The sequence below is a fragment of the Thamnophis sirtalis genome, unplaced genomic scaffold, assembly GCF_051295495.1.
Source record: "Thamnophis sirtalis isolate CommonGarterSnake01/CBP01778 unplaced genomic scaffold, rThaSir2_p1.2 scaffold_4, whole genome shotgun sequence".
NCBI classification, from domain to species: Eukaryota; Metazoa; Chordata; class Lepidosauria; order Squamata; family Natricidae; genus Thamnophis; species Thamnophis sirtalis.
Genome location: NW_028261384.1, coordinates 64,786,848 through 64,812,524, shown reverse-complemented (window position 1 = coordinate 64,812,524; position 25,677 = coordinate 64,786,848). Strand labels below are relative to the sequence as shown.

The 25,677-nt window shown below is 42.9% G+C and overlaps 1 protein-coding gene across 1 annotated transcript in view; it reads left to right on the top strand.

The window, feature by feature from the left end:
- PDE1C (phosphodiesterase 1C) overlaps positions 1 to 25,677 on the top strand; it is a 477,912-nt gene that overhangs the window by 157,579 nt on the left and 294,656 nt on the right. Inside the window, exon 2 of the mRNA XM_087714401.1 lies at positions 2,181 to 2,231. Coding sequence (XP_087570527.1) covers positions 2,181 to 2,231 — 51 coding nt within the window. The remainder of the gene's footprint in view (positions 1 to 2,180; positions 2,232 to 25,677) is intronic.

The window sequence follows — 25,677 nt, the reverse complement described above, 5'->3', positions numbered from 1 at the left end:
AAGCCGCGTGGGGAGTCCAGCACACTGAAGTGGTTGGCATGGGGCTCTGGTGGCTGCAAAGTGCAGCACAAGGGGCAGAAACCCCAGAACCCAATGGGACCCCGCAACTCCAGCAGTGGCAGCGTCTGGCCGCCTGGGATCAGGACCGCCATGGGGCCCTCGTGTGCTTTGCCTGCCCCCATATCTGCACTGGCAGCTGGGTGCTCTGTCCCTATCCCTCTATATGCAGGCTCTTTGCTGTCCTGCAGAATTGGAGCCTGGGAAGGAAGGAAACGACGGTCCAATTGTGGTGCAAGGGAGCCCCTGGCTGAGCAGGGAAGCATCTGCCAGCTGCCTTGCTTGCTGGAGTTTAGGGGGAAAACCCTCCAGCAAAACAGCCTCACCGGAGCTAAGGGAGTACCTGCAAACTACCCAGTAAGAAAAAAGTTTTTGTCCTCTCTGGACCCCAGGAACACCCTGCAGGCTTCAGCAGGGCTGGGGGACGGCAAAAATGCCCCTGTTTTTGTAAAAAATGGGCAGAAAATGGGCTATTTTCTGCAAAAACTGAGGCATTTTTGCCTTCCCCCAGCCCTCTTGAAGCCAGCAGAGTGCTTCTGGAGGCTGGGGGATGGCAGAAATGCCTCAATTTTTGCAAAAAAATAGAGGCCTATTTTTCGCTTGTTTTTCTCAAAAATTGGAGCATTTTTGCCTTCCCCCAGCCCTTCTGAAGCCTGCAAAGTACTTCTATGGGCTGGGGAAGGCAAAAACGCTTTCTGTTTTTGTGAAAAACAGCCCATCTCTGGGACCTCTGGGACTCTTTCTGACTGTACTTTGGAGAATCAGGGTGGAAAAGAAGCCTCTGGCAGTCAAAGAGGTGGCTGACAGGTTTCTTTGCCAGCCAGCCACTTTCCAGCTCTGGTCAGCTTGCTGTCCAACAGATGCAAGCAGCAACCAGTGGACCAGTTCAGGGGCATGGCCAGCCTGCCAGTACTACCAGTTCGGAGAGCCAGCCCTAATTTTTACTAACGGTTCGACCGAACTGGTCCGAACCAGTAGGAACCCACCTCTGAACTACATAGGGTAGGTAGAATTTTTCCATGACAATCTGCTTCTAACATCTCCACAGAATTGGGTCTTCACATAATGTGTCTGAAGTAGAATAATTTGAGCTTGGGCATTTGTGCCTTGAATTAGAACTCTAGACTTATTTGTTCTATGATTAATTTATTTCTTTTCTTGGTGTCTGTGATATTCTCAGAGTCCAAAGTCCCAAACCATCAATACTTATGCACTTATGACCAGTGGTGGGTTGCCAATTTTTTTACTATTGGTTTGGGCATACTCCCCTATGCGTGTGATGCTTCTGTGCATGTTCAGAAGCATCCAGGTGGGTGGCCGGAGCTTCCCACTACAGCTACTACCGGTTCACTCAATCCAGTCTGAACTGGGAGCAACCCACCTCTGCCTATGACGACTATGTCCCCATGGTCACATAACCAAATTTCAGGTGCTTGGCAACCATTGTACATGCAGTGTCCCGTTGTCATGTGATTATCATTGGCTTCCAAGAAGAAAAGTTCATGGGAAAATTTGAATTGAAAATCGCAAATCATGATCATGTGATCCTTCACTTAACAATCACAGTGATTAGTTTAACAGCCATGGCCAAAAAAAATAAATCATAGAATTGGGCTACAGGCATGTGATGCTTCACTTAATCATTGTACTGCTTATCAACAAAATATCTGGTCCCAATTGTGAGTCGAGGATTACTTCATGAAACAAGGATACTATGTTTTTATAAAATCATGTATTTAGATTTTTCAGCTATGACATGTGTATTCTGCTGGCTCTGCACTTCTTTTTAATCTAAGTTTAGATTTCCTTTGTCATTAAAAAAAAAAAAATCCCCAAATAGGGAAGCAAGTTTGGAAGCTTCTGCAAGCTTCTGCAAGCTTCTAGCAAATGCATAAGTAAGAGAAAAACAAAGAAGCACTGGGAAAGGAGAAAAAAACTTAAATATAGCTTCCATTTACTTGAGAATATACCTCAACGAATTTAGTAGAGGATATGGCAAAAGTGTTTGGGATTCTATTTTAAGCATGCTACTTATTATTCTGTCTACTGGGGAAAAGGGGAAATGTATTATATTTCTCAAGTACAGATAATGGAGTTTACTAAGAATGTATTTTGTCTTTTAGTTGCAAATGAAACAGGAGACAAGAATGCTCATCCTACATCGCGGTTTGCACGTAAGTAGTCTAGCCTGTTAATTTATTTCCTGAATGTTAGTAATAAATATATATTTGAAACAAGAAAAAAATGTGGATTCTCCCTTTCTCTAACATTTTAAGGACATGATGCTGATAACAATGATGATGGTGATAAGTCTTGCTGTCTGTCTTTTGCACCCATGGCAGAAGTTAACTCCCAGCTTTACAGTACAGACAATTTTAAAAAATAACTTGAAGCAAAGTCCCCTGACTGAAGGCATTTTTCACTGAGGACAGTGGGGATCCCCATGACATCCCTCTGGCTCACGAAAGAAAAAGCCTTGTCCTTCCTCTAAGCTTCCTCTAGGAGTCCTGTCTTTGAATATGGACTTCTATGAAGAGACTTGTGTTCCACACAGTTCAGGTCCCAGAGAAAAGGGCTTGGAAGAATGTTGATTGATAAAGAGTTGAGATTTTAGAGTATTTCTTATTACATCATTTGCTCTTCCAGAAAACATTCTGACACATAGTTGTGGTTCACTAAAACATATTTTCTCTTCTTTGAAAGACTGCCTAATCCACATTCAACTAGAAGGGAAAGCTGGACATTTAAATGACTCTTATAAAGTAGAAGAAGAATGAGAAGTGCCAGTTCATCTGATTTTAACTTTCCTAATACAGGAAAGTTTGCTGTATTTCATTGTAGTTTGCAAAAATATTTCTAACTTTTCACCAGTAAGCATGCATCTGCAAATGCAGCTTTCATTAGTTTTTTGGGAAAGTTTTTAAACCAAAGGCTAAGGTATAGTTGCCACCCTTTGCTTAAAATAATGATTTTTATTCTTTTGGCAATGTGTAAATGATTGCATGTGCTCAAAACAAACTTAGTAAAAAAATAAAGGTTCCCCTTGCACATATGTGCTAGTCATTCCTGACTCTAGGGGGCGGTGTTCATCTCCATTTCAAAGCTGAAGTGCCAGCACTGTCTGAAGACATTTTTGTGGTCATGTGGCTGCCATGACTAAATGCCAAAGGTGCCCCTTGGCTCCACTGCAGGCTGTGGCTGACGCCACTCAGCAGACTGCCCAGTTTGAAGGAGGTGAAGCAGTCAGCTAGAAAGACTGAGTAAAGGTGGTGGAGCATGCCCAGGCCCAGCAGGTAAAAGACAGCCACTCTGAGTGGGGAAAGCAAGATCCCCATCATCGCCAGCCCCGCCCAGGCCCAGCAGAGATGGCGGGTGGGGAGGCATACAATCCTGGCTGGGCCTGGCTAGCAATGGTTCCAATGAGGAGCAGCCTTTCCCCACTGGGGTGGGGGGTAGTGCTCCAAGCAGCACCGGAGTGGCCTAATAAACCTGCACAAGCTGCTGGTGGCCTTGGTGGTGGCAGTGGCCCACAGCAGTGCCAAACACATTGGGTGCATGAGGGGAATGTGCTCCATTTGAGAGCCAAGCACAAGACCCACGAGGGGGCCAAGGAGATGACCAGTGGTGACCTGCTCTCGCCATGATCTGATATTGTTTCTTCTGCTGCCACCATCTTGGAGCTCAATTAGGATGATTACATCATATCTAAAACCATACAATTTGTGCCTTCCATATTATTCTGTTTCACATCCCCCCATAAGTAGTTTAAAGATAAGGTGACCAGATTTTCAGATTGGTAAAGAGGGACACCTTTCACGGGGGGGGGGGGGGGGGCTTGATTAAAAATTTTATACGGAGCAACAAAAATTTTCATACAACGCAAAAATAGTATTGTAATATTTTTTTTTATTTCAACATAACTACAATTTACAAATATAAATTGTAACTGTTGCCAAACATCAAAATTTTGATCGTGTGACCATGAGGATGCTGCAACAGTTGCTAAGTGTGAAAATGGTTGCTAAGTGTGAAAAATGGTCATCAGTCACTTTTTTCAATGCCATTGTAACTTTGGTCACTATACCACCTTTCTTGCCACAGTTCTTAAGTGAATAACTACAGCTGGTATTTTGTATTTTGGATAGAATCTTTTTTAAAATAGTCTAAGACAATTTAAAAAAAGATTCTATCCAAAATACAAAATACCAGCTGCAGTTATTTACTTAAGAACTGTGGCAAGAAAGGTGGTATAATGGGCTTAGTGACCAAAGTTACAATGGCATTGAAAAAAGTGACTGATGACCATTTTTCACACTTAGCGACCATTTTCACACTTAGTGACCATTGCAGCATCCTCATGGTCACACGATCAAAATTTTGATGTTTGGCAACAGTTACAATTTATATTTGTAAATTGTAGTTATGTTGAAATAAAAAAAAAATTACAATACTATTTTTGCGTTGTATGAAATTTTTTGTTGCTCCGTATAAAATTTTTAATCAAGCCCCCACCCCCAGTCAAAGGTGTCCCTCTTTACTGAAAATCTGGTCACCTTGCTTTTTAGGATGCTGTCTAGATTTGCCATAGCTTTCCTCCCCAGGAGCAAGCGTCTTTTAATTCCTTGGAATTGGGTATGTCTAGTTTAATGAAAAGAAGGACCGAGGTATTGTATTGTGGTTGCTGCAATTAATATACTTAATAACTCCATTTTTATTCTTTATTTTTTAATAATTTTCATAACAGTTGCTCCTGTTTTTGTAATTACTGTTTTATATTATTATTTTACTGGATTGTTGTCATCCCTGAGAGTCATTTCTATTGAGATGTACACATTTGAACAATAAATGTATTTATTTTCATATTTAAGGAAAGGCATCATCTATAAACTAAGCAAAGGTGTAGCTTCCAAGATGTGCCCTTGGGATCTTGAAGTTGGTGGGAATCTACTCAGAGATTAATTGAGGAAAGCTTAATAACAGGGAGTTCTTAACTTAAATCCACACAGAATAAAACTATTTTAATAAATCCTATGCACAATAAATAAAATATTATTTTAAAATACATTAAAAAATAAAAGAAAAAAAAACCACTTACCAGCAGGCTTGCACTCCAAGTAAATCCAGAATGATGTAGATGTTAATACAAAGAACTGAGCAAATTGAAATGGTGAAATTAGTCAGGGAAAAATGCCACCATTTTTTGGAGCAGTCCTCCAACCTCCATGCCCCTCCCCTCTGGAAAATCCAGGAAGTAACCTCTCTAGCCATTTCCTGCAGCTCTATGGTACTAGATCATTTTTTTCTTATAAAAGTGAGTAAAAGCAGCGCGGGGGGGGGGGGGAGGTCCGTTTTCTTGCTTTAAAGTTTTAATATCTTCAATGAAAGTACTGAGACAGAGAGAGGGATTAGACAGGGTGTCTTTTGTCTTGCCCCGGTTAGGATTTCTTAAGCAAATCCACTGGGCTTTCAACATGAAGCCAGAAAACCGGGACTTTTTAAAAACCCAGCGGGAAACGGGAAAAATTGTTATAAAGCGTGATTGCCATGCTGAAATCGGGACGTCTGGTCACCTTATTTAAAGATTCTCTTAGATAAACGTAACTTTTGCCAATGTAAAAACACTGAGAATACACAGTATAGTGCTAGAAAGGAAATTGAAGGCTCCAGAAAACAGCATTCATTTCTTTCCCCAAGAGAGACTAAAATGGGGTCAGATAATGTTCCATTCGTGATGCTAACATCTGAGAACAAAAGCATATGAATTGTTTGCATATGATTAGTTTTTTAAAAAAAAGGAAAAATGAAACTCTTGGTAATTTGCTAAGTAAACCTGCTGTTTGTTTTGCATCTGAGCACATTTTCTTGTGATGGAAGCAGTGTTACTGGATTTCTTACTAAACTGTTATGGAGAAAGCTTATATAATGATTTTCTGTAGTGATTAAGTTAAACAACAGAATCTAAAACAAAAGAGATCAAAACATATCCACAAAAAAGTTGTAATAGTTTTCTCTATTCATTACATCAAAATAAAAAGACTGTTTTACAATCTCTTTGGAAATTAGCCCCACTGAATTCAGAAGTCATTACTTCCAGGTTAGGTCTGTATAAAATTAAATTGGGTTATTGGGTCACATTCTATCTATCTATCTATCTATCTATCTATCTATCTATCTATCTATCTATCTATCTATGCGCGAGGAACATGTCTGCCGGGTTCTTCGCTCCGGCTCCGTACAGAGAAAAAATCCCGGTAGAGAGGAGGAATTGAGTTTTGGAGGGGAACCGAGAGAACTGAGGCAGTGTGAACCTCTCCGGGTCCTAGGGGTGGCAGTGGACTGCTGAGTTTTACTCACCAGGGCTGCCACCTCCGAAAGACGCTGACACCGTGGATTCCGCTGACGCCGCCCAACACCGCGGCCCAGCTGATTTGTGAAATCCAACCTCCCCCTGCAAAAATCCCCGTTGAAAGGAGGAACTGAGTTTTGGAGTTTTGGAGGTGAGCCGAGGGAGCTGAGGCAGCGTGAACATCTCCCGGTCCTGGGGGTGGCAGCGGACTACTGAGTTTTTACTCCCCAAGGCTGCCACCTCCAAAAGACGCCGAAGATGCCGGTATCGTGGATTCCGCTGAGCCGCCCAACACCGCAGCCCAGCTGGTCTATGAAACCCGACCTCCCCTTTGCATTTATTATTTGACTGCTGCGGCTACGATCGCCACTGTGCTGCTGACCTGTTGATGTCGGCTTGAGGACTTCATGGCTTAGCGGCTTAGCGGGTCATAAGATTGTTGGTCAGACTATTTTGGGGAGGAAGCCTGATTAACTCTCCGTCTGCTGAGGCCCCTTGAGAACGCCTGGCCCAGCTATTGAATGGGGTATTTACCCCCCTTTTTCCATCTCGGATGAGTTTTTCCTTTGGTCTAATTTTGGCTTTAATTACTAAGAGGGTTGTTACAGTAAATAGACTTTTATACATTAGACTCTTTCTACCATGACTGGCTTTCTGGCTTTTGTTGCTGTTATTGACCTTTGGACCTATTCTGCCTTTAACCACCCTCCCCTTCGGACTGTATTGAACTTATTAGAGGGGGTGATCGATATGACGGGTTGCCTGATGAGACCTGGCAGCTTGCTTGCTGCCACTACGACCCGCCTGGATCCCCCCCTCCTTCTGCTCCACCTAACTCGACCCTCCTTAAGGTGTGACCCCCCCCTCTGTTGGGTGGATTTGGAACTTAGAGGAAAAAGGAGAGGAACGGAACACCCCTCTTGGACTTCATATTTTCTCTTTTTCCATTTGTTATACTGGACTCTCTACTGGTCTTGGCAGAAGATATAGCCTTGTACGGACTTCGCTGTGCAATTTTTTAAATTGGTATGGTGAGTGCATGGGATTGTATGTGATTGAGTGAATGATCCCACTTTTACCATTTTATTACCGTTGTATTTTATATGTTTTAACTTCTATGTGGGGACTGCTTGGGTGAGTGAATGAGTATGTCTGATTCGGAGGACCTGCCGGGGAAAGTGGGGGTCATTGGGGTGGTCGGGGGGACCACAAACACGGGAGTGGGCCGGAGCATTACGGTCGTAACGGGGAGGGGTAGATATGGCGGGGACTTTAGGGCTGGCCATTACCGGGGAAGGAGGGTTCGCTACGTCACAGAGATCCCTCCTTCCGGCCCTATGAGTTCCACTCCGAGGCCAGATGGCGCGAGTAATCAGGACCCTGGACTCAGGCTGTTGTCGCTAAATACCAGGTCTGTTGTTCATAAGGCTCCCCTCGTCCGGGACTTAATTTTAGACAAGAGGGCAGACCTGGCATGTATTACTGAAACCTGGCTGGGCCCGGAGGGAGGAGTCCCCCTCGTAGAGATGTGCCCAGAAGGATTTCAGGTGCTTCATCAGCCGAGAGCCCAGGGAAGGGGTGGCGGTGTGGCTATCGTTATCCGGGAGTCTTTAGCACCTCGTAGGATCCCTGCTCCGGAGCTTGTCGGGTGTGAGTCCCTGCTGGTGAAGTTGGACCTCAAGGGTCAAGTGGGTCTGCTGTTAACGTACCTGCCTCCCAACTGCGTTGCAGCAGCCCTCCCCTCGCTCCTCGAGTCAGTAGCCGAGCTAGCAATTGAGTTCCCCAGGCTTATGGTTCTGGGGGACTTCAATTTGCCTTCGCTCGGTGAACACTCTGATGGAGCGCAGGAGTTCATGGCTTCCATGACAGCCATGGGCTTGACCCAGGTAATTCGGGGCCCAACCCATTCAGCGGGTCACATGCTCGACCTCGTATTCCTCTCGGAGCAGTGGATTTGTGATCTTGGTCTGAGGGGTAATGAGATCATACCCCTGTCGTGGTCAGACCACTGCCTACTGAGGCTTGACTTCCGGAGGCCAAACCCCCACTGTAGGGAGGAGGAACCGACCAGGTGGTTCCGCCCCAGGCGACTTATGGACCCTCTGAGGTTCCAGACGGAGCTTGGGGTTATTCCTGATACTCTCGCCCACAGCTCGGCAGAGACTCTGGTTGCCGCCTGGCACTCAGCGGCATCGGAGTCCCTTGACCGGATTGCGCCACTACGGCCCCTCCGGGTCGGCGGATCCCGGAGGCCTCCTTGGTTCACCAAGGAGCTCCGGGAGAAGAAGCGCCGGAGGAGACGCCTTGAGCACCTGTGGAGGTCCGATAAGTCCGAATCGAACTGAGCACTTTTGACAACATGCACCAAGGAATATATCAGGGCATTGAGGACAGCAAAAAGAACATATATTGCCACCTTGGTTGCGTCCGCTGAGTCCCGCCCAGCCGCCCTGTTTAGGATAACCCGCTCCCTCCTAAATAGGAGGGATACGGGGGACCCCCTGCAGGATAAGGCTGAGGATTATGTCCAGTTCTTAGCGGACAAAGTTGCTCGGTTTCGGTCGGACTTGGACTCCACCTTTGCAGATCCAGCCGAGACACAGGGGGATAACTTGGCAGACCATCTCTGGGTTGAGTTTCAGGATGTTGCCTCTGGGGATGTGGACAAGGCCATATGAGCTGTGAGTGCCTCCACCTGTATTCTGGACCCGTGTCCCTCCTGGCTGGTTGCCAACAGCAGTGAGGTGACACGAGGCTGGATCCAGGCGGTCGTTACCGCCTCCCTTCGGGAGGGGCACTTCCCCGCCGCACTTAAAGCGGCGGTGGTGAGACCCCTCCTGAAGAAACCATCCTTGGATCCAGCCGTTTTCAACAATTACCGTCCAGTCTCCAACCTCCCCTTTGTTGGGAAGGTTGTTGAGAAGGTGGTGGCCTTCCAGCTCCAACAGTCCTTGGAGGAAGCTAGTTACCTTGACCCCTTCCAGTCCGGCTTCAGACCTGGTTACAGCACAGAAACCGCTTTGGTCGCATTGACCGATGATCTCTGGAGAGCCAGGGATGGAGGCTATGCGTCCATCCTGGTTCTCCTTGACCTCTCTGCGGCTTTCGATACCATCGACCATGGTATCCTTCTGCGACGACTGCGGGAGGTGGGGGTGGGAGGCACTGTTTTGCAGTGGTTCTCCTCCTACCTCTCGGACAGGTCGCAGTCGGTGTTGGTAGGGGGGCAGAGATCGTCCCCGAGGCCCCTAACATATGGGGTGCCGCAGGGTTCGGTCTTATCCCCCCTACTATTTAACATCTACATGAAACCGCTGGGCGAGATCATTCGGAGGCACGGGATAAAATACCACCAATACGCGGACGATACTCAGTTGTATCTGTCTGCCCTGTGCCAACTCAATGAAGTGGTGGACGTGATGACCCGGGGTCTTGAGGCCGTTAAGAACTGGATGAGAGCTAACAAACTGGTACTCAACCCGGACAAGACCGAGTGGCTGTTGTGTTTCCCTCCCAATAATTTGGCCAGTGTTCCATCGCTCAGGCTGGGGGGTCAAATTTTACACCCCTCAGATAGGGTTCGCAACTTGGGAGTCCTCCTGGACCCACAGCTGACTCTTGACCATCATTTGTCAGCTGTGACCAGGGGGGTGTTTGCCCAGGTTCGCCTGGTGCGCCAGTTGCGACCCTACCTGAACCGGGAGGCCCTCACAACAGTCACTCGAGCCCTTGTGATCTCTAGGCTGGAATACTGCAATGTGCTCTACATGGGGCTGCCCTTGAAGAGCATCCGGCGACTTCAGCTAGTTCAGAATGCGGCCGCGTGAGTGATTGTGGGCGCACCACGGTTCGCCCACATAACACCGATCCTCCGCGAGCTGCGCTGGCTACCTGTTGATCTCCGGGTGCGCTTCAAGGTGCTACTTACCATCCATAAATCTCTCCATGGTAGTGGATCTGAGTACTTGAGAGACCGCCTCCTGCCGATTACCTCCCTTCGACCGATTAGATCGCACAGATTAGGCCTCCTCCGAGTTCCATCCGCCAGTCAGTGTCGACTGGCGACTATGCGGAGGAGAGCCTTCTCAGTAGCAGCTCCGAACCTTTGGAACGATCTCCCCGTGGAGATTCGCACCCTCACCACCGTCCAGACCTTCCGCACAGCCCTTAAGAACTGGCTATCCCGTCAGGCCTGGGGATAAGATTCTAATCCGCCCCACCCGAATGCTGAATGAAAGTTGTGTTTTATTGTTTTATTTTTTATTTACGCACTCTCTTATGTTTTATCTTGCACCCCCCCTTCCCATGAACTGTAAGCCGCCCTGAGTCCCCTCAGGGAAAAGGGCGGCCTATAAATAACAAATAAATTCAAATTCAAATTCAAATTCAAATTCAAATTCAATCTCTCTCTCTCTCTCTCTCTCTCTCTCTCTCTCTCTCTCTCTCTCTCTCTCTCTCTACCTACCTACCTACCTACCTACCTACCTACCTACCTACCTACCTACCTACACACACACACACACACACACACACACACACACACACACACACGTTGTATTTGTGCTGATAAATAAATAAAGGGAAACTAGTACAGATCTATTTCAAGCTATTTACCTCTCATCAGTTAGCCATACCCTTACTGGGATTAGAACCTGTGCTGTATTACATATTAGGCAGTTGTGTTAACCAATAAGCTACAGGGTTCTCCTTTATCAGCTGAGCCAGGGAAATAGGTATGTATGATACTAAATACATACATACATACATACATACATACATACATACGTATGTATGATACTAAATACACACACACACAGACACACATATATATATATATATATATATATATATATATATATATATATATATATATATATATATATATATATATATATATATATATATATATATATATATATATATATATATATACACATACACACACACACATACATATTTGTATTTGTGCTGATAAATAAATAAAGGGAGACTAGTATAGATCTATTTCAAGCTATTTAGCTCTCATCAGCTAGCCATACCCTTACTGGGATTTGAACCTGGGCTATATTACATACTAGGCAGAGATCTTAGCCATTAGGCCACAGGCTCTTATCTGTTATCAGCGAAGCCAGGGTGAAAGATATCTATTAGATTTTTTTACAACCCCCGGTATACCCAAATATGGGAGGAAGATCACTACTTCCATTCTCTGTCCTTCGGCTCGTCACAAGAGACCATCCAGGCAGAAACCCTATATGTACAAGAGACCACATAGCATGAACAGGTGAGACGACACCTCCCGCCTGCCAGCCCTTTGGAAACCCGCCCTCATTAACAAACGAATCCCAAACATGAAGAATGAGACCAGACCCACACTCACAATAGCCACACAGAATACTACCAAAAAACATGCACAAAGAAAACAACCAAAAACACAAACTGATGAGGAGGCACGACCCAGAACCAGAAGCCAGACTGCTAAAGCACAATCAGCCTCTTCAAAACCCCTCCTACCCTCACAGGAAACACAACCCCTCAAACAATCAGAACAGAACACCCCTCCACCAAATAATGACACACTTCCACCTAATCAAGACACACCCAAGCCCCCATTCAATCAGTTTTAATCCCCTACTGGCAGTTAAAACTTAATCCCCTACTGGCAGTTAAAATTTAATCCCCTACCAGCAGTTATAAGGAACAAACAGCCAAGATCCCACACTACTCCTGGAAACACCAAACCTGAAGTAGTCAGCAGCAGCCTGAAGATGACGAATGTGACTTCGTCGAAACGTCGCCAAGACATCTCCAATTCTACGCGGGAGAAAACCCGAACAACTAGAGACCTACATACTAACACCCGCGAAAACCTCAGAAAACATATATATATATATATATATATATATATATATATATATATATATATATATATATATATATATATATATATATATATATATATATATATATATATATATATATATATATATATATATATATATATATATATATATATATATATATATCAGTATGAGGAATGATAAGGTAATGTGGCTAGAAATTCTAGAAATCTATCTTTCTACAGCAATCACATTCTAGATTATGTGGAAAATTATAATTTTTCTTAAGCCATTTTCTGAATCTGAGGCTATCTACACTAAGATTGAATAGCCCTCTCTCAGCAAATGGGAGGGATGGAATGATTATGGCAAGGGAAAGCAAAAGTAAAACTAATGGTAACAGCCACTTTTAGTAATAAGTGCAAGCTCTAAACAGCTGGAGCACTTCTTGAATACCAACTGTGTTGACAAAGTTATTGTCTGTCAATCAAGAGAAAAGAAGGACTAGGGCAGTGATGGCGAATCTCTTTTGCCTCGGTTGCAAAAAGCATACTCGAAAAAAGCTATTGCACGCACTTATGTGCCCACACCCATAATTTAATGCCCCCTGCACTGTGCCCCATGTGCAAGCGTGCATTATACCCCCCCACCCTGTTGCTGTGTCCATGCATGTATGGCTTTTCTGGAGCCTGGGGAGGCTGGAAATGGCCCATTTTCTATCTTCTGGTGGGCCTGGTAGGTCTGTTTTTCACCCTCCCCAGGCTCCAGAGGCTTTCTAGGAGCATGGGGAGCGCAAAAAATGGGCCCTCGCCTCCTGTAGGCCCTCCAAAGGCCAGAAACTGCCTATTTTCCAACTTCCGGTGGGCTTGGTAGGTCAGTTTAGAGTACCTTGAAGAATTATCTCAGACAGAGGGGTCCAGTTCATGGCTGTTCTGGAGGGAGTTTCTGCGGTCCATTGGGTCATCCCAGGGCCTTAGCTCGGCTTTTCACCTGAGCACCAATAAAGGGGGGGCAGAGAAACTGAATGTCATGGTGTTGTGGCCCAGCAGCGGCCGGCTGAGCTGTTGGTGGACTCTGACAGCGATGACCATTATGGGACTGCTCTGGAGGATGAAGAAGACTCTGGAGGGTGTTTGGAGTCAGAGCAGTGACTAGAGAGTCCTGTTGGCCACCAGGTGGCATCTGAGTCAGGGAGCAGTGAGGAGGAACAGAGGGAGGTTGTCCCTGATATGCATGTGCGTAGAGCTGAGAAGAGAAAGGAGCAGCTATGGAGAAGACGGAAATAGGGACAGCTGGCTACTGTTGTGGCCCCTCCCAAAGAGCATATAGATGGAGCGACGGAAGGGGAATCTTTGCAGGAAACAACAGTCCACTTTACTAGTCATTGAGAAAACATTCCGTAAGTCTAATCTTGGTTTCTTGAAGATAGGCTCCTAGCCAAGGGGTGGCTTTATCTCTGTAATTAGTTGTGGCAGACAGCCAAGCCTGTGTCTGCATATTCATTAGAATCACAGGACAGAACACATGGTACAGAAGTACCTGAGGTGTTACGTGAACTATCAGCAGTCCAATTGGGCAGATCTTCTGTCTTTTGCTGAGGTCACGTACAATAATACTGTTCACAATAGCACTTGACACTGTTCAAAGTAGTGAGCAGCATGAACTTTGTCACAATGCCTGAGTATCCAAGGGATCCCCCCTCCTCAGTCAGCTTGACTGATTTGATGTCGATGCTGAAAGCAACCTAGGAGAATGTCAAAAAAACGCTGGCTAAAGTGGCACAAACCTGTAAGAAACAGGCAGATAAACATCGAGCTCCACAACAGCCATTCCTGGTGGGAGAGAAGATTTACCTCTCCATAAAATATTTGAGGTTAAGACTCCCTTGCAAGAAACTAGGACCAAAGTTAAGACCATTCCCCATAGTAAAGATCATCAACCCAGCCACAGTGCAATTGAAACTTCCCTGACTGCTAGGGAAGATACATCCAGCATTCCATAGTAGCCTCTTAAAACCCATGGTCAGATCCACTCTGAGACCACTACCCTGGGAGGCCCCAGGCCCTGTGGTCATAGGGAGCCAAACCCACTATGAGGTGCAACAAATCCTTCATTCAGTGTGGCACAGGAGACAACTCCAGTACTTGTCAGAGATATCTTGGGTAAAGAGTAGAAATATCCAGGCTGGTTGCCTTATAGAAAGATTACATGCAGAAAATCAAACAAGCCTGGGGGGAGGATGTAGCCTTAAATCCTATACTTGTACTAAAATTATTTTTGCTTCACACAGGTTGCTTTTGAAAAGTGAGGGGAGCCAGATGTCAACTCCTAACATTGTCATAGGAGAGAAGGGGAGGGTGCATTCCATGCATACTGTTAGCTGAAGTCAGATCTCAGATTACTGCAGCAGGCTTGGGAAGGGTGCACCTCATTGGGGAAATGTGATTTATGACCCAGACTGAGGGGAGGGAAGGAACAGGATTAAAGTTCAGCTATAACTCAAAACAAAGCTTAGATCTGACTGTGAAAAGATCTTGTCTATGGTGTTTCTAATAAATGACTTGTTTTGTATTGAAACTCAACTTGATACTCATGAATCAATTAGGGCATTTTTAGAAAACCTGACATGGGACATGGGTGGTGCCGCCACACCCCCACCCATTTTGGGCTTAGCAGGCCTCCCTGAAGCTTCCTGAGCACCAAAACGGGGCATGGGGGGAGGGGCACCACGGCTCTCATTTTCAACCTAGCAAGTCTCCCTGCACTTACCTGGGAGCCAAAACGGGATGTGTGGGGACTGCTGGATGGGGTGGGGAGGAGATGGGCAGGCCCAGTCAGAGGTGCTATTTGCTGATCCTCTGAACTGATTAAAATTTCCACTACCAGTTCACCTGAACTGGTAAGAACCAGCTGAATACCATCTCTGATACTTATACTTCAGCAAGGCATTCGACAAGGTAGGCCACAACTTACTTTTTGGTAAGCTAGAAAAAAGTGGGATACATAGTATCACCATCAGATGGATTTGTAACTGGCTGACAAACTGTACTCAATAAGTAGTCCTGAATGGACTACTGAATATCTACATGGAGGGAAGTAAGCAGTAGGCCCAGTACTCTTCAATATCTTCATAAATGACTTAGATGAGGGAATAGAAGAGGAACTTTACCAAATTTACAGATGATACTAAACTGGCAAGAATAACCAACACCCTAGAATGATACACTCAAGATCCAGATGGATCTTTTTTTTGAAAAGATTTTTTATTTTTTCATTTTAAATTCGTTCACAAATCTATATTCTTATAGGTGCTATTAACATTTATGTTAACCATTAATGTTTATCACTATCTTCTTACAAATATATAGAATAGAGTGGGTCACTTTCTTGCCATCCTGTTTCTCCATCTTATTCTGGAACAACTTTGCTCGTTCCATCTTCTCAACCTCCCTTCCCTCCCTTCTTTCCTTCTCTCCTTCCTCTTTTCTACTTCCCCTCTCTTTCCCTCACTCCTCTCTTCACCTTATCCTCTCTCTTACTCTTACTTCCCTTCTTTTACTTCCTCTGCTTTACATTTTCTTCCTTTCCCTCCTTGTTCTCCCTCCTTTCTGTTGTTGCCATTGCTTATTGCTTTCTCTGATGGGTTCTCGGGGTAGCATTTCAGCTATTCCAACTTTATATTTACATACAAATAATTTTCTCTGTAACATTTTACTTCCCAATAGAAATCCACTTGTACCATTTTTTACTTATATTTTTGTATTTTAATACTTTCCTATTTCCCCCTAATTTAATGTGTTGTCTGAATGATTTATTTTACGCTTTGTTCCTTTCTTTTTCTCTTTCTATTTGTATCTCTTTTCTAATCAATCATAAAATTGCCTCATGTCTTGTAGTACACTGATTCCTCTGTGTCCTTTATTCTCAATGTCAACCTGTTCATTTCTGCACAATCTAATATCTTCTTTATTACCTCTCCTTCTGATGGGATTTTATCTGCATTTCAATTTTGTGCAGATACAATTCTAGCTGCTGTTATTATATTTATAATCAAATATGAATCTTCTTTGCTATATTTCTCTGGTAGAATACCCAATAAGAATACCTCTGGTCTAAACTCTATAGGCTAATGAACCATTTTCTCTAACCATGTTTAGGGTGACCAGACATCCCGCATTTGGTGGGACAGGCACGTCTTCTCATAATTTTTCCCGCGTCCCGGGCCATTCCCAAAAGATCCCGCTTAATTTTGGCACCTTCTTCGACTCGCTCCCCTGCTCATCCACTGCCGCTCGCATGGGCGGGGTAGTGTAGCGAGTGAGCAGGTGGATGGGCGGGGGAGCGAGCTCGCCTTTCCAGCCCCACTTCCGGACAAGCCGTGGGAAAGCCTCCGCAAAAAGAGCCACCTGGGGCCGCCGCTTCTTCTCTGAACTCAGAGTAAGTGATGGGTGGGGTGAGTGAGCGGGCGGATGGTGGTGGGATCGCCGCCCGCTGCCCTGCAGCTGACTTACCCCGGGCTGGGCGGGCTGGGAGGCTTTGGGCGTCCGGGCAGGAAGAGCGCGGAGAAAGGCAGAGCTTGGTGCACCTAGAATCCCACCTCACACACTTCCTCTTTCAGAAAGAGCTAGGTGCACCTAGGACCCCCCACCTCACACACCTTCTCTTTCAGAAAGAGCTTGGTGCACCTAGGACCCCCCACCTCACACACCTTCTCTTTCAGAAAGAGCTTGGTGCACCTAGGATCCCACCTCACACACCTCCTCTTTCAGAAAGAGCTTGGTGCACCTAGGATCCCACCTCACACACTTCCTCTTTCAGAAAGAGCTTGGTGCACCTAGGATCCCCCACCTCACACACCTCCTCTTTCAGAAAGAGCTTGGTGCACCTAGGATCCCCCACCTCACACACCTCCTCTTTCAGAAAGAGCTTGGTGCACCTAGGATCCCCCACCTCACACACCTCCTCCCAGCTTGGGAGATGGTGGAATCTTCTGCTTTCTGAGCTTGGTGCAGCAAAGATCCCACTATCCTGCTATTTTATTTTTCTTTATGTACACTGAGAGCATATTTACCAAAGACAAATTCCTTGTGCGTCCAATCACACTTGGCTAATAAACTATTCTATTCTACTTTACTCTACTCTACTCTACTCATTTCTATTTCAATTCTAACAAGGAATTTAGTTTCTCTCTCTTGAAAATGTAAGCTAGCATAAGGCATTATAATGCAAGCTAGCCTTAACTTTCAAACAGTTCATTTAGTGACCAAAGTTACAATGGCAATGAAAAAAGTGACTGATGACCATTTTTCACACTTAGCGACCATTTTCACACTTAGCGACTGTTGCAGTATCCTCATGGTCACGTGATCAAAATTTTGATGCTTGGCAACAGATTCGTATTTATGATGGTTTCAGTGTCCTGGGGTCATGTAATCGCCTTTTGTGACCTTTTGACAAAATATAAAATTTATAATCAAGCCCCCCCCCCCCGGGTCAATGGTGTCCCTCTTTACCAATCTGAAAATCTGGTCACCTTAACCATGTTTGTATTTTAACACAATAGCATCTTGCATCCCTACACGTCCACCACATGTGACCCTGGTAATTGATGACACTTCCAATATTTGGCTGATTTACCCTTAAATATTTTTGCTAGTCTTTCAGGTGGCATGTGCCATCTGTAAAACATTTTATACAAATACTCTTTATATGCTGTCACAATGTTAATTTATAATTACTTTCCTATAATTGTTGCCATTTTTCTAGTTCTATTGCATATCTAAAAAATTTTGCCCATCTTATCATTATTTCTTTAAACTCTTCTTCTTCTCGGTTTATTTTAAGTAAGTAACTAAACAGTTTTTTGATCATTTTTTGATCCGTTCCCATGAGTATCTTATCCAGTTCTGAATTTTTCATGTTAAAACCATATTCTTTAGCATCCTTGTCATATCATATCTTGTTTGTATTTGCATTAGTTTAAACCATCCTATATCAACCCATTGTTCTTCTAATTCTTTCTTCTGTTTTAATTCTCCCCTTGTTGTTAGTATATCTTTATATCTAATAACATTTCTTATACTACTAATATTTGGGTTTATCAAAGCTTCAACTGTTGAAAGCCGCATTGGTATTTCCATGTAATATTTTTCTTTCACTTTTCCCCATATTGTATATAAGCCATTTCTTACATAATGTCTCTGAAAATAACTATGTATTCTATTTTTCCCATATCACAAAAATGCATGCCAACCCAGTTGTATATCATATCCCTCCAATGACAATAACCTTGTATTTCTCAATAATATCCATTCTTTTATCCACATTAAAGCTGCTGCTTGATAATATAACTCCCAATTCAGTAAACCAAATCCACCTCTAATTCTTGAATCTTGTAACATTTGTATGTTAATTCTTGCTTTCTTTCCTTGTCAAATATATTTTCCTATTATTTTATTAAAATTTTCAAAGTACTTCCCCCCCAGCTTTATTGGTATTGTTTGAAACAAAACAATATTCTTGGTAATATATTCATCTTAATTACCGCTATTCTTCCTATTAATGATAACTGCAAATTTTTCCATTCTCTACATCCATTTCAATTTGATTTCTTAATTTATAGTAATTATCTTCCTTGATAGTTACACACATCGAGGTCAGCTGTACACCCAAATATTTCACATTCTTTACTATTTGAATATCCAATTTCTCCATTATTTCCCTTTTCTGTTTTTCTGTCATATTTTTCACTAAGATTTTTGTTTTATCTTTATTAATTTTCAATTCTGCTACTCTTCCATACTCTTCTATTTGCTCAAGTAGTTTTGGACCTGTTTCTACTGGATCTTCCATAATAAATACTAAGTCATCTGCAAATGCTTGAAATTTATATTCTTTTTTCTTAACTTTCATTCCTTTTATTTCTTTGTCTTATCTTTCTATTCAAAACCTCTAGTGTCAGTATAAATAATAGTGGAGATAGTGGGCACCCTTGCCTAGTCCCTTTTCCAATAGGCACTTTTTCTGTCATATCCCCATTTACCATCACTTTAGCCTGTTGTTCTTTATAAATAGTTTTAACCATATTTATAAATCCCTCCCCAAAATCCATCATTTGCAATTACAGTATCATAAATTGCCAATTTACATTATCAAAGACTTTCTGCTCATCCAAAAATGCCATTTGCTTCTCTGAATGTGCTTCATAATATTCTAGTGCATTCAATATAATATGCATATTGTTTCTAATCTGTCTCTTGGATAGAAAACAATTTTGATCTGAATATATACATTCACTTAACAGTCTTTTGAGTCTTTCCACCATTATCATTGCAAATATTTTATAATCCACATTTAATAAAGAAATTAGTCTATAGTTTTTTATTTGCTGCAAATCTGATTCTTCTTTTGGGATAAGAGTTATATAAGCCTCTGTCCAAGAGTCTGGTATTTTTGCTTTCAATAACAACTCATTAAATACTTCCAACATTACATTGCTTAACACAACTTGCAATGTTTTGTAAAATTTTGCTGGCAACCCATCCGGGCCTGGTGTTTTCCCCTTTTTTGTCTTTTTATTGCTTCCATTACTTCTATCATTGTTATTCTCTCTTCCAGTGCCTTTTTAAATTTTTCTGGACTCTTGGGTGTTTTCGCCACTGTCTCCTGTTGGTATAATTCCTTATAGTAATTTTCCACTGTTTTTTTTTCTTTTCTTCATTTTGGTAACAAATATTTCCTTCTTGGTCTGTTAATTCACTTGCTTGCTATTGGCTGCCATAGAAATGGGGAGGGTTATGGCATTTGGGAAGGGAATCATATGATACTGGAGGAGTTATGCAGAAGGGAGTTTTGTTCTCATCATCTTCTGCACATGCTGATGGCCTGTGTTTGGACTTGGTCAAGGCCAACCATCTTGCATACCAACGTGATGCACCCCACATGACAACTTTGGGAGTTGGAGATTGGACATTGGGTTGGGGTAATTGCAGGGAGGGTGCTGGGTAGTAGTTTGATATATTCTTGTTTGTGCCTTTTTGACTCAGATCTTGCTTTTCTTTTGCTGCTATTTTCCATAACCAGTAAAAGTATCTTTAATTCCACAAACAATGGAGTTGGGAGTTTTCTTTCTTGGTTATTGATGGAGGCATGCCTGACAGGTTTATAATTTTTTTTCTGAACTCTTTTTTTCATCTTTTTTTTCCAGTATTCAATAATTATTTATTAAGAAAATGTATATACTTGCTTGTGGTGACTCCAGGTGGCTTACAGAAATAAAACTGGACTACTGCAACATGCTCTACATGGGGCAGCCCTTGAAGAGCATTTGGAGACTTCAGCTTGTCCAGAATGCAGCCGCCCGAGCGATTGTGGGTGCACCTCGGTACACCCATGTTACACCTATCCTCCGAGAGCTGCACTGGCTGCCTATTGGTCTTCGGATACGCTTCAAGGCGCTAGTCGTCACTTATAAAGCCCTTCATGGTATTGGACCTGGGTACTTGAGAGACCGCCTGCTGCCAATTACCTCCAACAGACCGATTAGATCCCACAGATTAGGCCTCCTCCGAATTCCATCCACTGGCCAATGCCGACTGGCAACCACCCGGAGGAGGGCCTTCTCTGTGGCTGCTCCGGCCCTTTGGAACGAGCTCCCCGTGGAGATTCGGACCCTCACCACCCTCCAGGCTTTCCGCAAAGCCCTTAAAACCTGGCTGTTCTGACAGGCCTGGGGCTGATGAGTTCTTGTCCCCGCTCGAATGGTGTGGCTGTTGATTGTTTTTAAATTGTGGTATTGTTTTGTCCATGTCACTTTTTTTCCTATTTGTATCCCCTCCCCCCCCCCGACCTGGTTGTAAGCCGCCCTGAGTCCCTTCTGGGAATAGGGCAGCATAGAAATATAATAAATTCAATTCAATTCAATTCAAAATCCCAAATTCGAAACCCTATAAACCTCTACCCCTCTGGCAATCATTTGATGGGTTGTGTATCATCCTGGGCTCCCCAGACCCACTGGCAAAACCATGTCTTTATTGGTTATACATTTTTTAAAGAATAAGACGTACAAATATAAACATACAACCCCACCTCACCCCCGTGGTGACAGTCATTTACAGCCCAACTTTTTTTCCCTTCCTCATTGTTTAGTCTATAAGCAGCATCTTCTCATTACAAAGTTCAGGGATCTATTACAATACCCATGTTCACTTTTAGTTCCCATTGTTAACAACTGCTATTTAACTTTCCCCATTTTAAGTCCCTGCTGTTCTCCTGTTGCCCACATATACCATAGGTTCCAGATAAGATAATGTTCCGTTTCTCCTTTGTCTCTCAGCCAACCCATCATTCTGTCCATTTCTGCACATTCATAAATCTTTTTAATTATGGCATCTTCCGATGGTATGGTAGTAGATTTCTAAAATTGTGCATAAGTTATTCTTGCGACCACAATTATATGTAGGCTCAAATGCCATATAGATTTACTCATGTTTTCTGGTTTTATGCTTAGTAAAAAATTCTCGGGTTTCCATTCCATGATTGCTCCGGTAACCTCTTTTAGCCAGTTTTGAATCCTTCTCCAGTATTTCGTGGCCTCAGTACAAGACCACCAAATATGGTAGAATGTGCAATCCCTTCTTCCACATTTCCAACACAGTGGAGATAACCCAGGAAACATTTTGGCTAATCTCGTTGGGGGGAAGTGCCATCTATAAACCATCTTGTATATGTTTTCTTTAAACTCTATAGATATTGTAAGTTTAATAGTCTTACTTCATAGATCCCACCATTTGCCCATTTCAATCTCATAGCCAAAGTTTCTCTCCCATGTTATTAGAAGGCTTTTATCCATCTCTTCTTTAGCATCTTGACAGGTCAAAAACTGATAAATCTTCGATAACATTTTCTTATCTCTGCCAAACAAAATCTTATCTAGCCCCTGAGGGTTTGGGTAGATCCCAAACCGTACCTTATCGCTTTTAAACCTATTTCTAATCTGTAAATATTCCCACCATTCCAGATTCCTGCCCTGCTGCTCTAATTCCATCTTTGTTTCATGTTGCCATCTTCTGTCATAATGTCTTTATATGTTATGTTTCTTATCCAATTAAATACACTGGGATGCGTTAAGGCCTCCAACGGTGCCAACCAGCATGGAACCCTAAGATAGTATTTTTTTGTCATCTTTTCCCAGACCCCCATCAAAATCTTCCGAATATAATGTCCCATGAAGTACGTATGGGGGATATCTCTTTCTTACCAGAGGGAGGCATGCCATCCCTGAGGGAGGTCATGTCCCTCTATAGCCAATAGGTGCCTTCTACTCAATGTCACTCAATCCTTCACCCATGTCATAATTGCTGCATTATAATATGCTTCCCAGTTGGGTACTCCAAAGCCTCCCAGTTCTTTACGTTTTTGCAACGTTTGGGCTTTAATTCATGCTTTCTTGCTTTCTTGCCATAGAAATCGAGCCACTATTGTCTCCAAGGATTTAATTTTTTTTTTGTCCAATTTAGACGGTGCTGTTTGAAACAGAAACAAAAATTTTGGTAGCACATGTGTCTTAACTGTCGCAATCCTGCCCATCAAAGACAGTTGTTTACCACTCCAATTAGTCATATCCTTAGATACCTTTTGTAGTAATTTCATATAATTATCTACCTTGATAGACGAACATCTCTCCATGAGCCAAATTCCCAAATATTGTATTTTATGGGTCATGTGAATCCCTAACAGGCTTTGTACTTCCCTTTTCTGGTTCAAAGTCATATTCTTAATTAACAATTTTGTCTTCTCTTTATTTATACGTAACCCCTCTATCATACCGTACTCCTCTATTTTACGTAAAAGTTGTATCCCAGAAGCCATAGGATCCTCCAGAATAAAAACAAGGTCATCGGCAAAAGCCTGGACCTTAAATTCCTGAGCTTTAGCTCATAACCCTTTAATTTGTATATCACTCCTCACTATTCTAAGAAAGGGTTCTAATGTAAGGATAAACAGTAGGGGGGATAACGGGCATCCTTGTCTTGTGCCTTTACCAATCTCAACATCACCCGCCTCTTCTCCATTTACCAATAATGTCACAGTTTGTCATACATAAATTGCCCGAACTGCGTTTAAGAAGTTTTATCCAAACTTCATATTTTCTAATTGTGACAACATAAACTTCCAATTTACCCTTCCTATTTTTACCCGATTACCCTTCCTATTTTCTTCAAAAAACAAAAACAAAACCTCATTTCCCTTTTAAACATTTGTTGAAATTCTTGTTCTTTCACTATCTCTGTATTCATCATCCACCTTCTCTTCCTTCCCTGCCTTACTCCTTTCCACACCAATAAGAGTGGATTATGATCGGCCCAGGTATTAACCTCGATTGCTGCTTCCTTAATCAGATCCCCAATTTCTGGTGTCAACCAAGACATGTCGATCCTAGAACAGGATTGATGTCTATGTGAAAAGAAAGTAAATAGTTGTTTCTGAGGGTGGAGTTCACGCCATACATCCTTTAATTCATATTCCTCCCTCATGTCTTCAAAAGTTTTGGGGAGAGCTCTCCTCCTTTCTCTTAATTTCCCCCTTTTGGATGTTTCCTGGGTTATAGTCCATTGTCCTATCTGCCACAGCGTTATAATCACCCACCACACATATGTGGTCATAGCCTAACTCTGCAATTTTTTGATGCAACTTTCTGAAAAAGGTACTTTGATTATCGTTCGGCGCGTATATGACCACCAGCAAAATTTTATATTGACCAAATTTCAATTCAACCATTAAAAGTCTCCCCTCCCCATCAGTATACACCAATTTAGAATCGATATGATATTTAACATACAGCACAATGCCCCTTTTCTTTTCATCTGCTAAACTTGTATGCATTATACCCAGCCGGGGGTAATACAACACATTTTGCTGGTGGTTCACTATATGTACTTCTTGCAGGCATGTCAGATCACAATTCTTTTTCTGTAAAGCATTCAGTATTTTATTTCTCTTTCTTAGTGAGTTCAAACCATTTATGTTTAAAGAAATTAAGCGGAGTTCATCCACCATGTTTATTTGTGTAAGGCTTTGGATTTTGTTGTCTGCCTTGTCTGCGGTCTCTCATCTCTGTTTTGATTCTCATTTCCACCTTTCTCGTCTCCCAGGGCACTATTCTTTCGCTCCTCTCCTCGGCTCTTGTTATCCAATTCTCCATTGTTACTCTGAGTTTCCCTCTTCAACTGACTTTCCATAAAGTCTTGTGCATCTTGCAATGATTCAATCCGAAACCTCTGGCCTTGCCTTCTGGGAAAAGTCACCTATACATCACCTGAAGTTTCCTCAGTTGTGTTGTTAGGTCCTGATATTTCTGCCTCCTTTCCCTCACTCTTCTTGGTATCTGTTTTAGTACTATCACCATCTCCCCCGTGTATATAGTATTCTGGTCACGTGCCTTCTGGTAAATTTCTTCTCTCAGAGATCATTTGCTAAACCTCACGTGCACTTCATGTGGCAGTTTCTGTCTCCTAGTATAGGAAGTATAGAGCCTATAGACATCATCAATATCACTCTGTATCATCAGCTTATCTTTCTGGGCGATCCCTGCGATCATTTTAACCATAATTTCCTTCAGTTCCTCCCCTCTTTCCTCTGGAATATTTTGAAATCTGAGAAAGAAGGCTGACCTTTCTAATTCTAACATAGCAATCTCATCTTCCAACCTTCTATTGATATGAAGCTGCCTCATCTCCCACCTCGCCATGTTCCCTTCACTTTCCTTCATTTTTACTCCTAAATCTTGAATTTCACCTTCCTGTTTCTCCATTTTTGCCCAGATCTCCTTTTGCTGTGAATACAGCTGTTTCATTTCTCCCTTCATGTCTCCCTTTTCATTTTTAATGTTGGCCAGGGATTTTTCAGTGACCGCTTGATTCCTAACCATATTATTTTGTATCGATAGCAAAATTGTCTGTATATTTTGCAATGTGGGTGCTTTCTCTACCCCAGCCATATTGTCTAAAATTCTTTGTAGTGTTGGAGGGGTTGTAGATGGGGACGACTGAGTAGGTAGTGTCGAGGTTCCCCCCCCTTTACCCAGCTCATATCAATTAGGTTAAGAAGCTTATCCCACTGTTTCATAAGCTATCTACTACCAGTTTAAGCAATATTCCAACTTATTTTGCTGCTGTCTATAAGGAAAAATATATATGAATATAGTCCCATACAGAGATCTAGAAAAAATACAAGAGGAGGCTCATATCAGAAAAAAAGGAAAGAAGGGGGGGGGGCAAATACACCAACACAAAAAAAGGAATCAAACCTCAAAGAGAAGAGAACAAAAAGAAAGGGAAGTTCAGCTCAAAATATTCCCCTTTCAAGTGTCCAACTCCAGCTCCAAAGAAAAAGAAAACAATGCGCACAGTGGATATAATATTGTCTGTCTCAAAT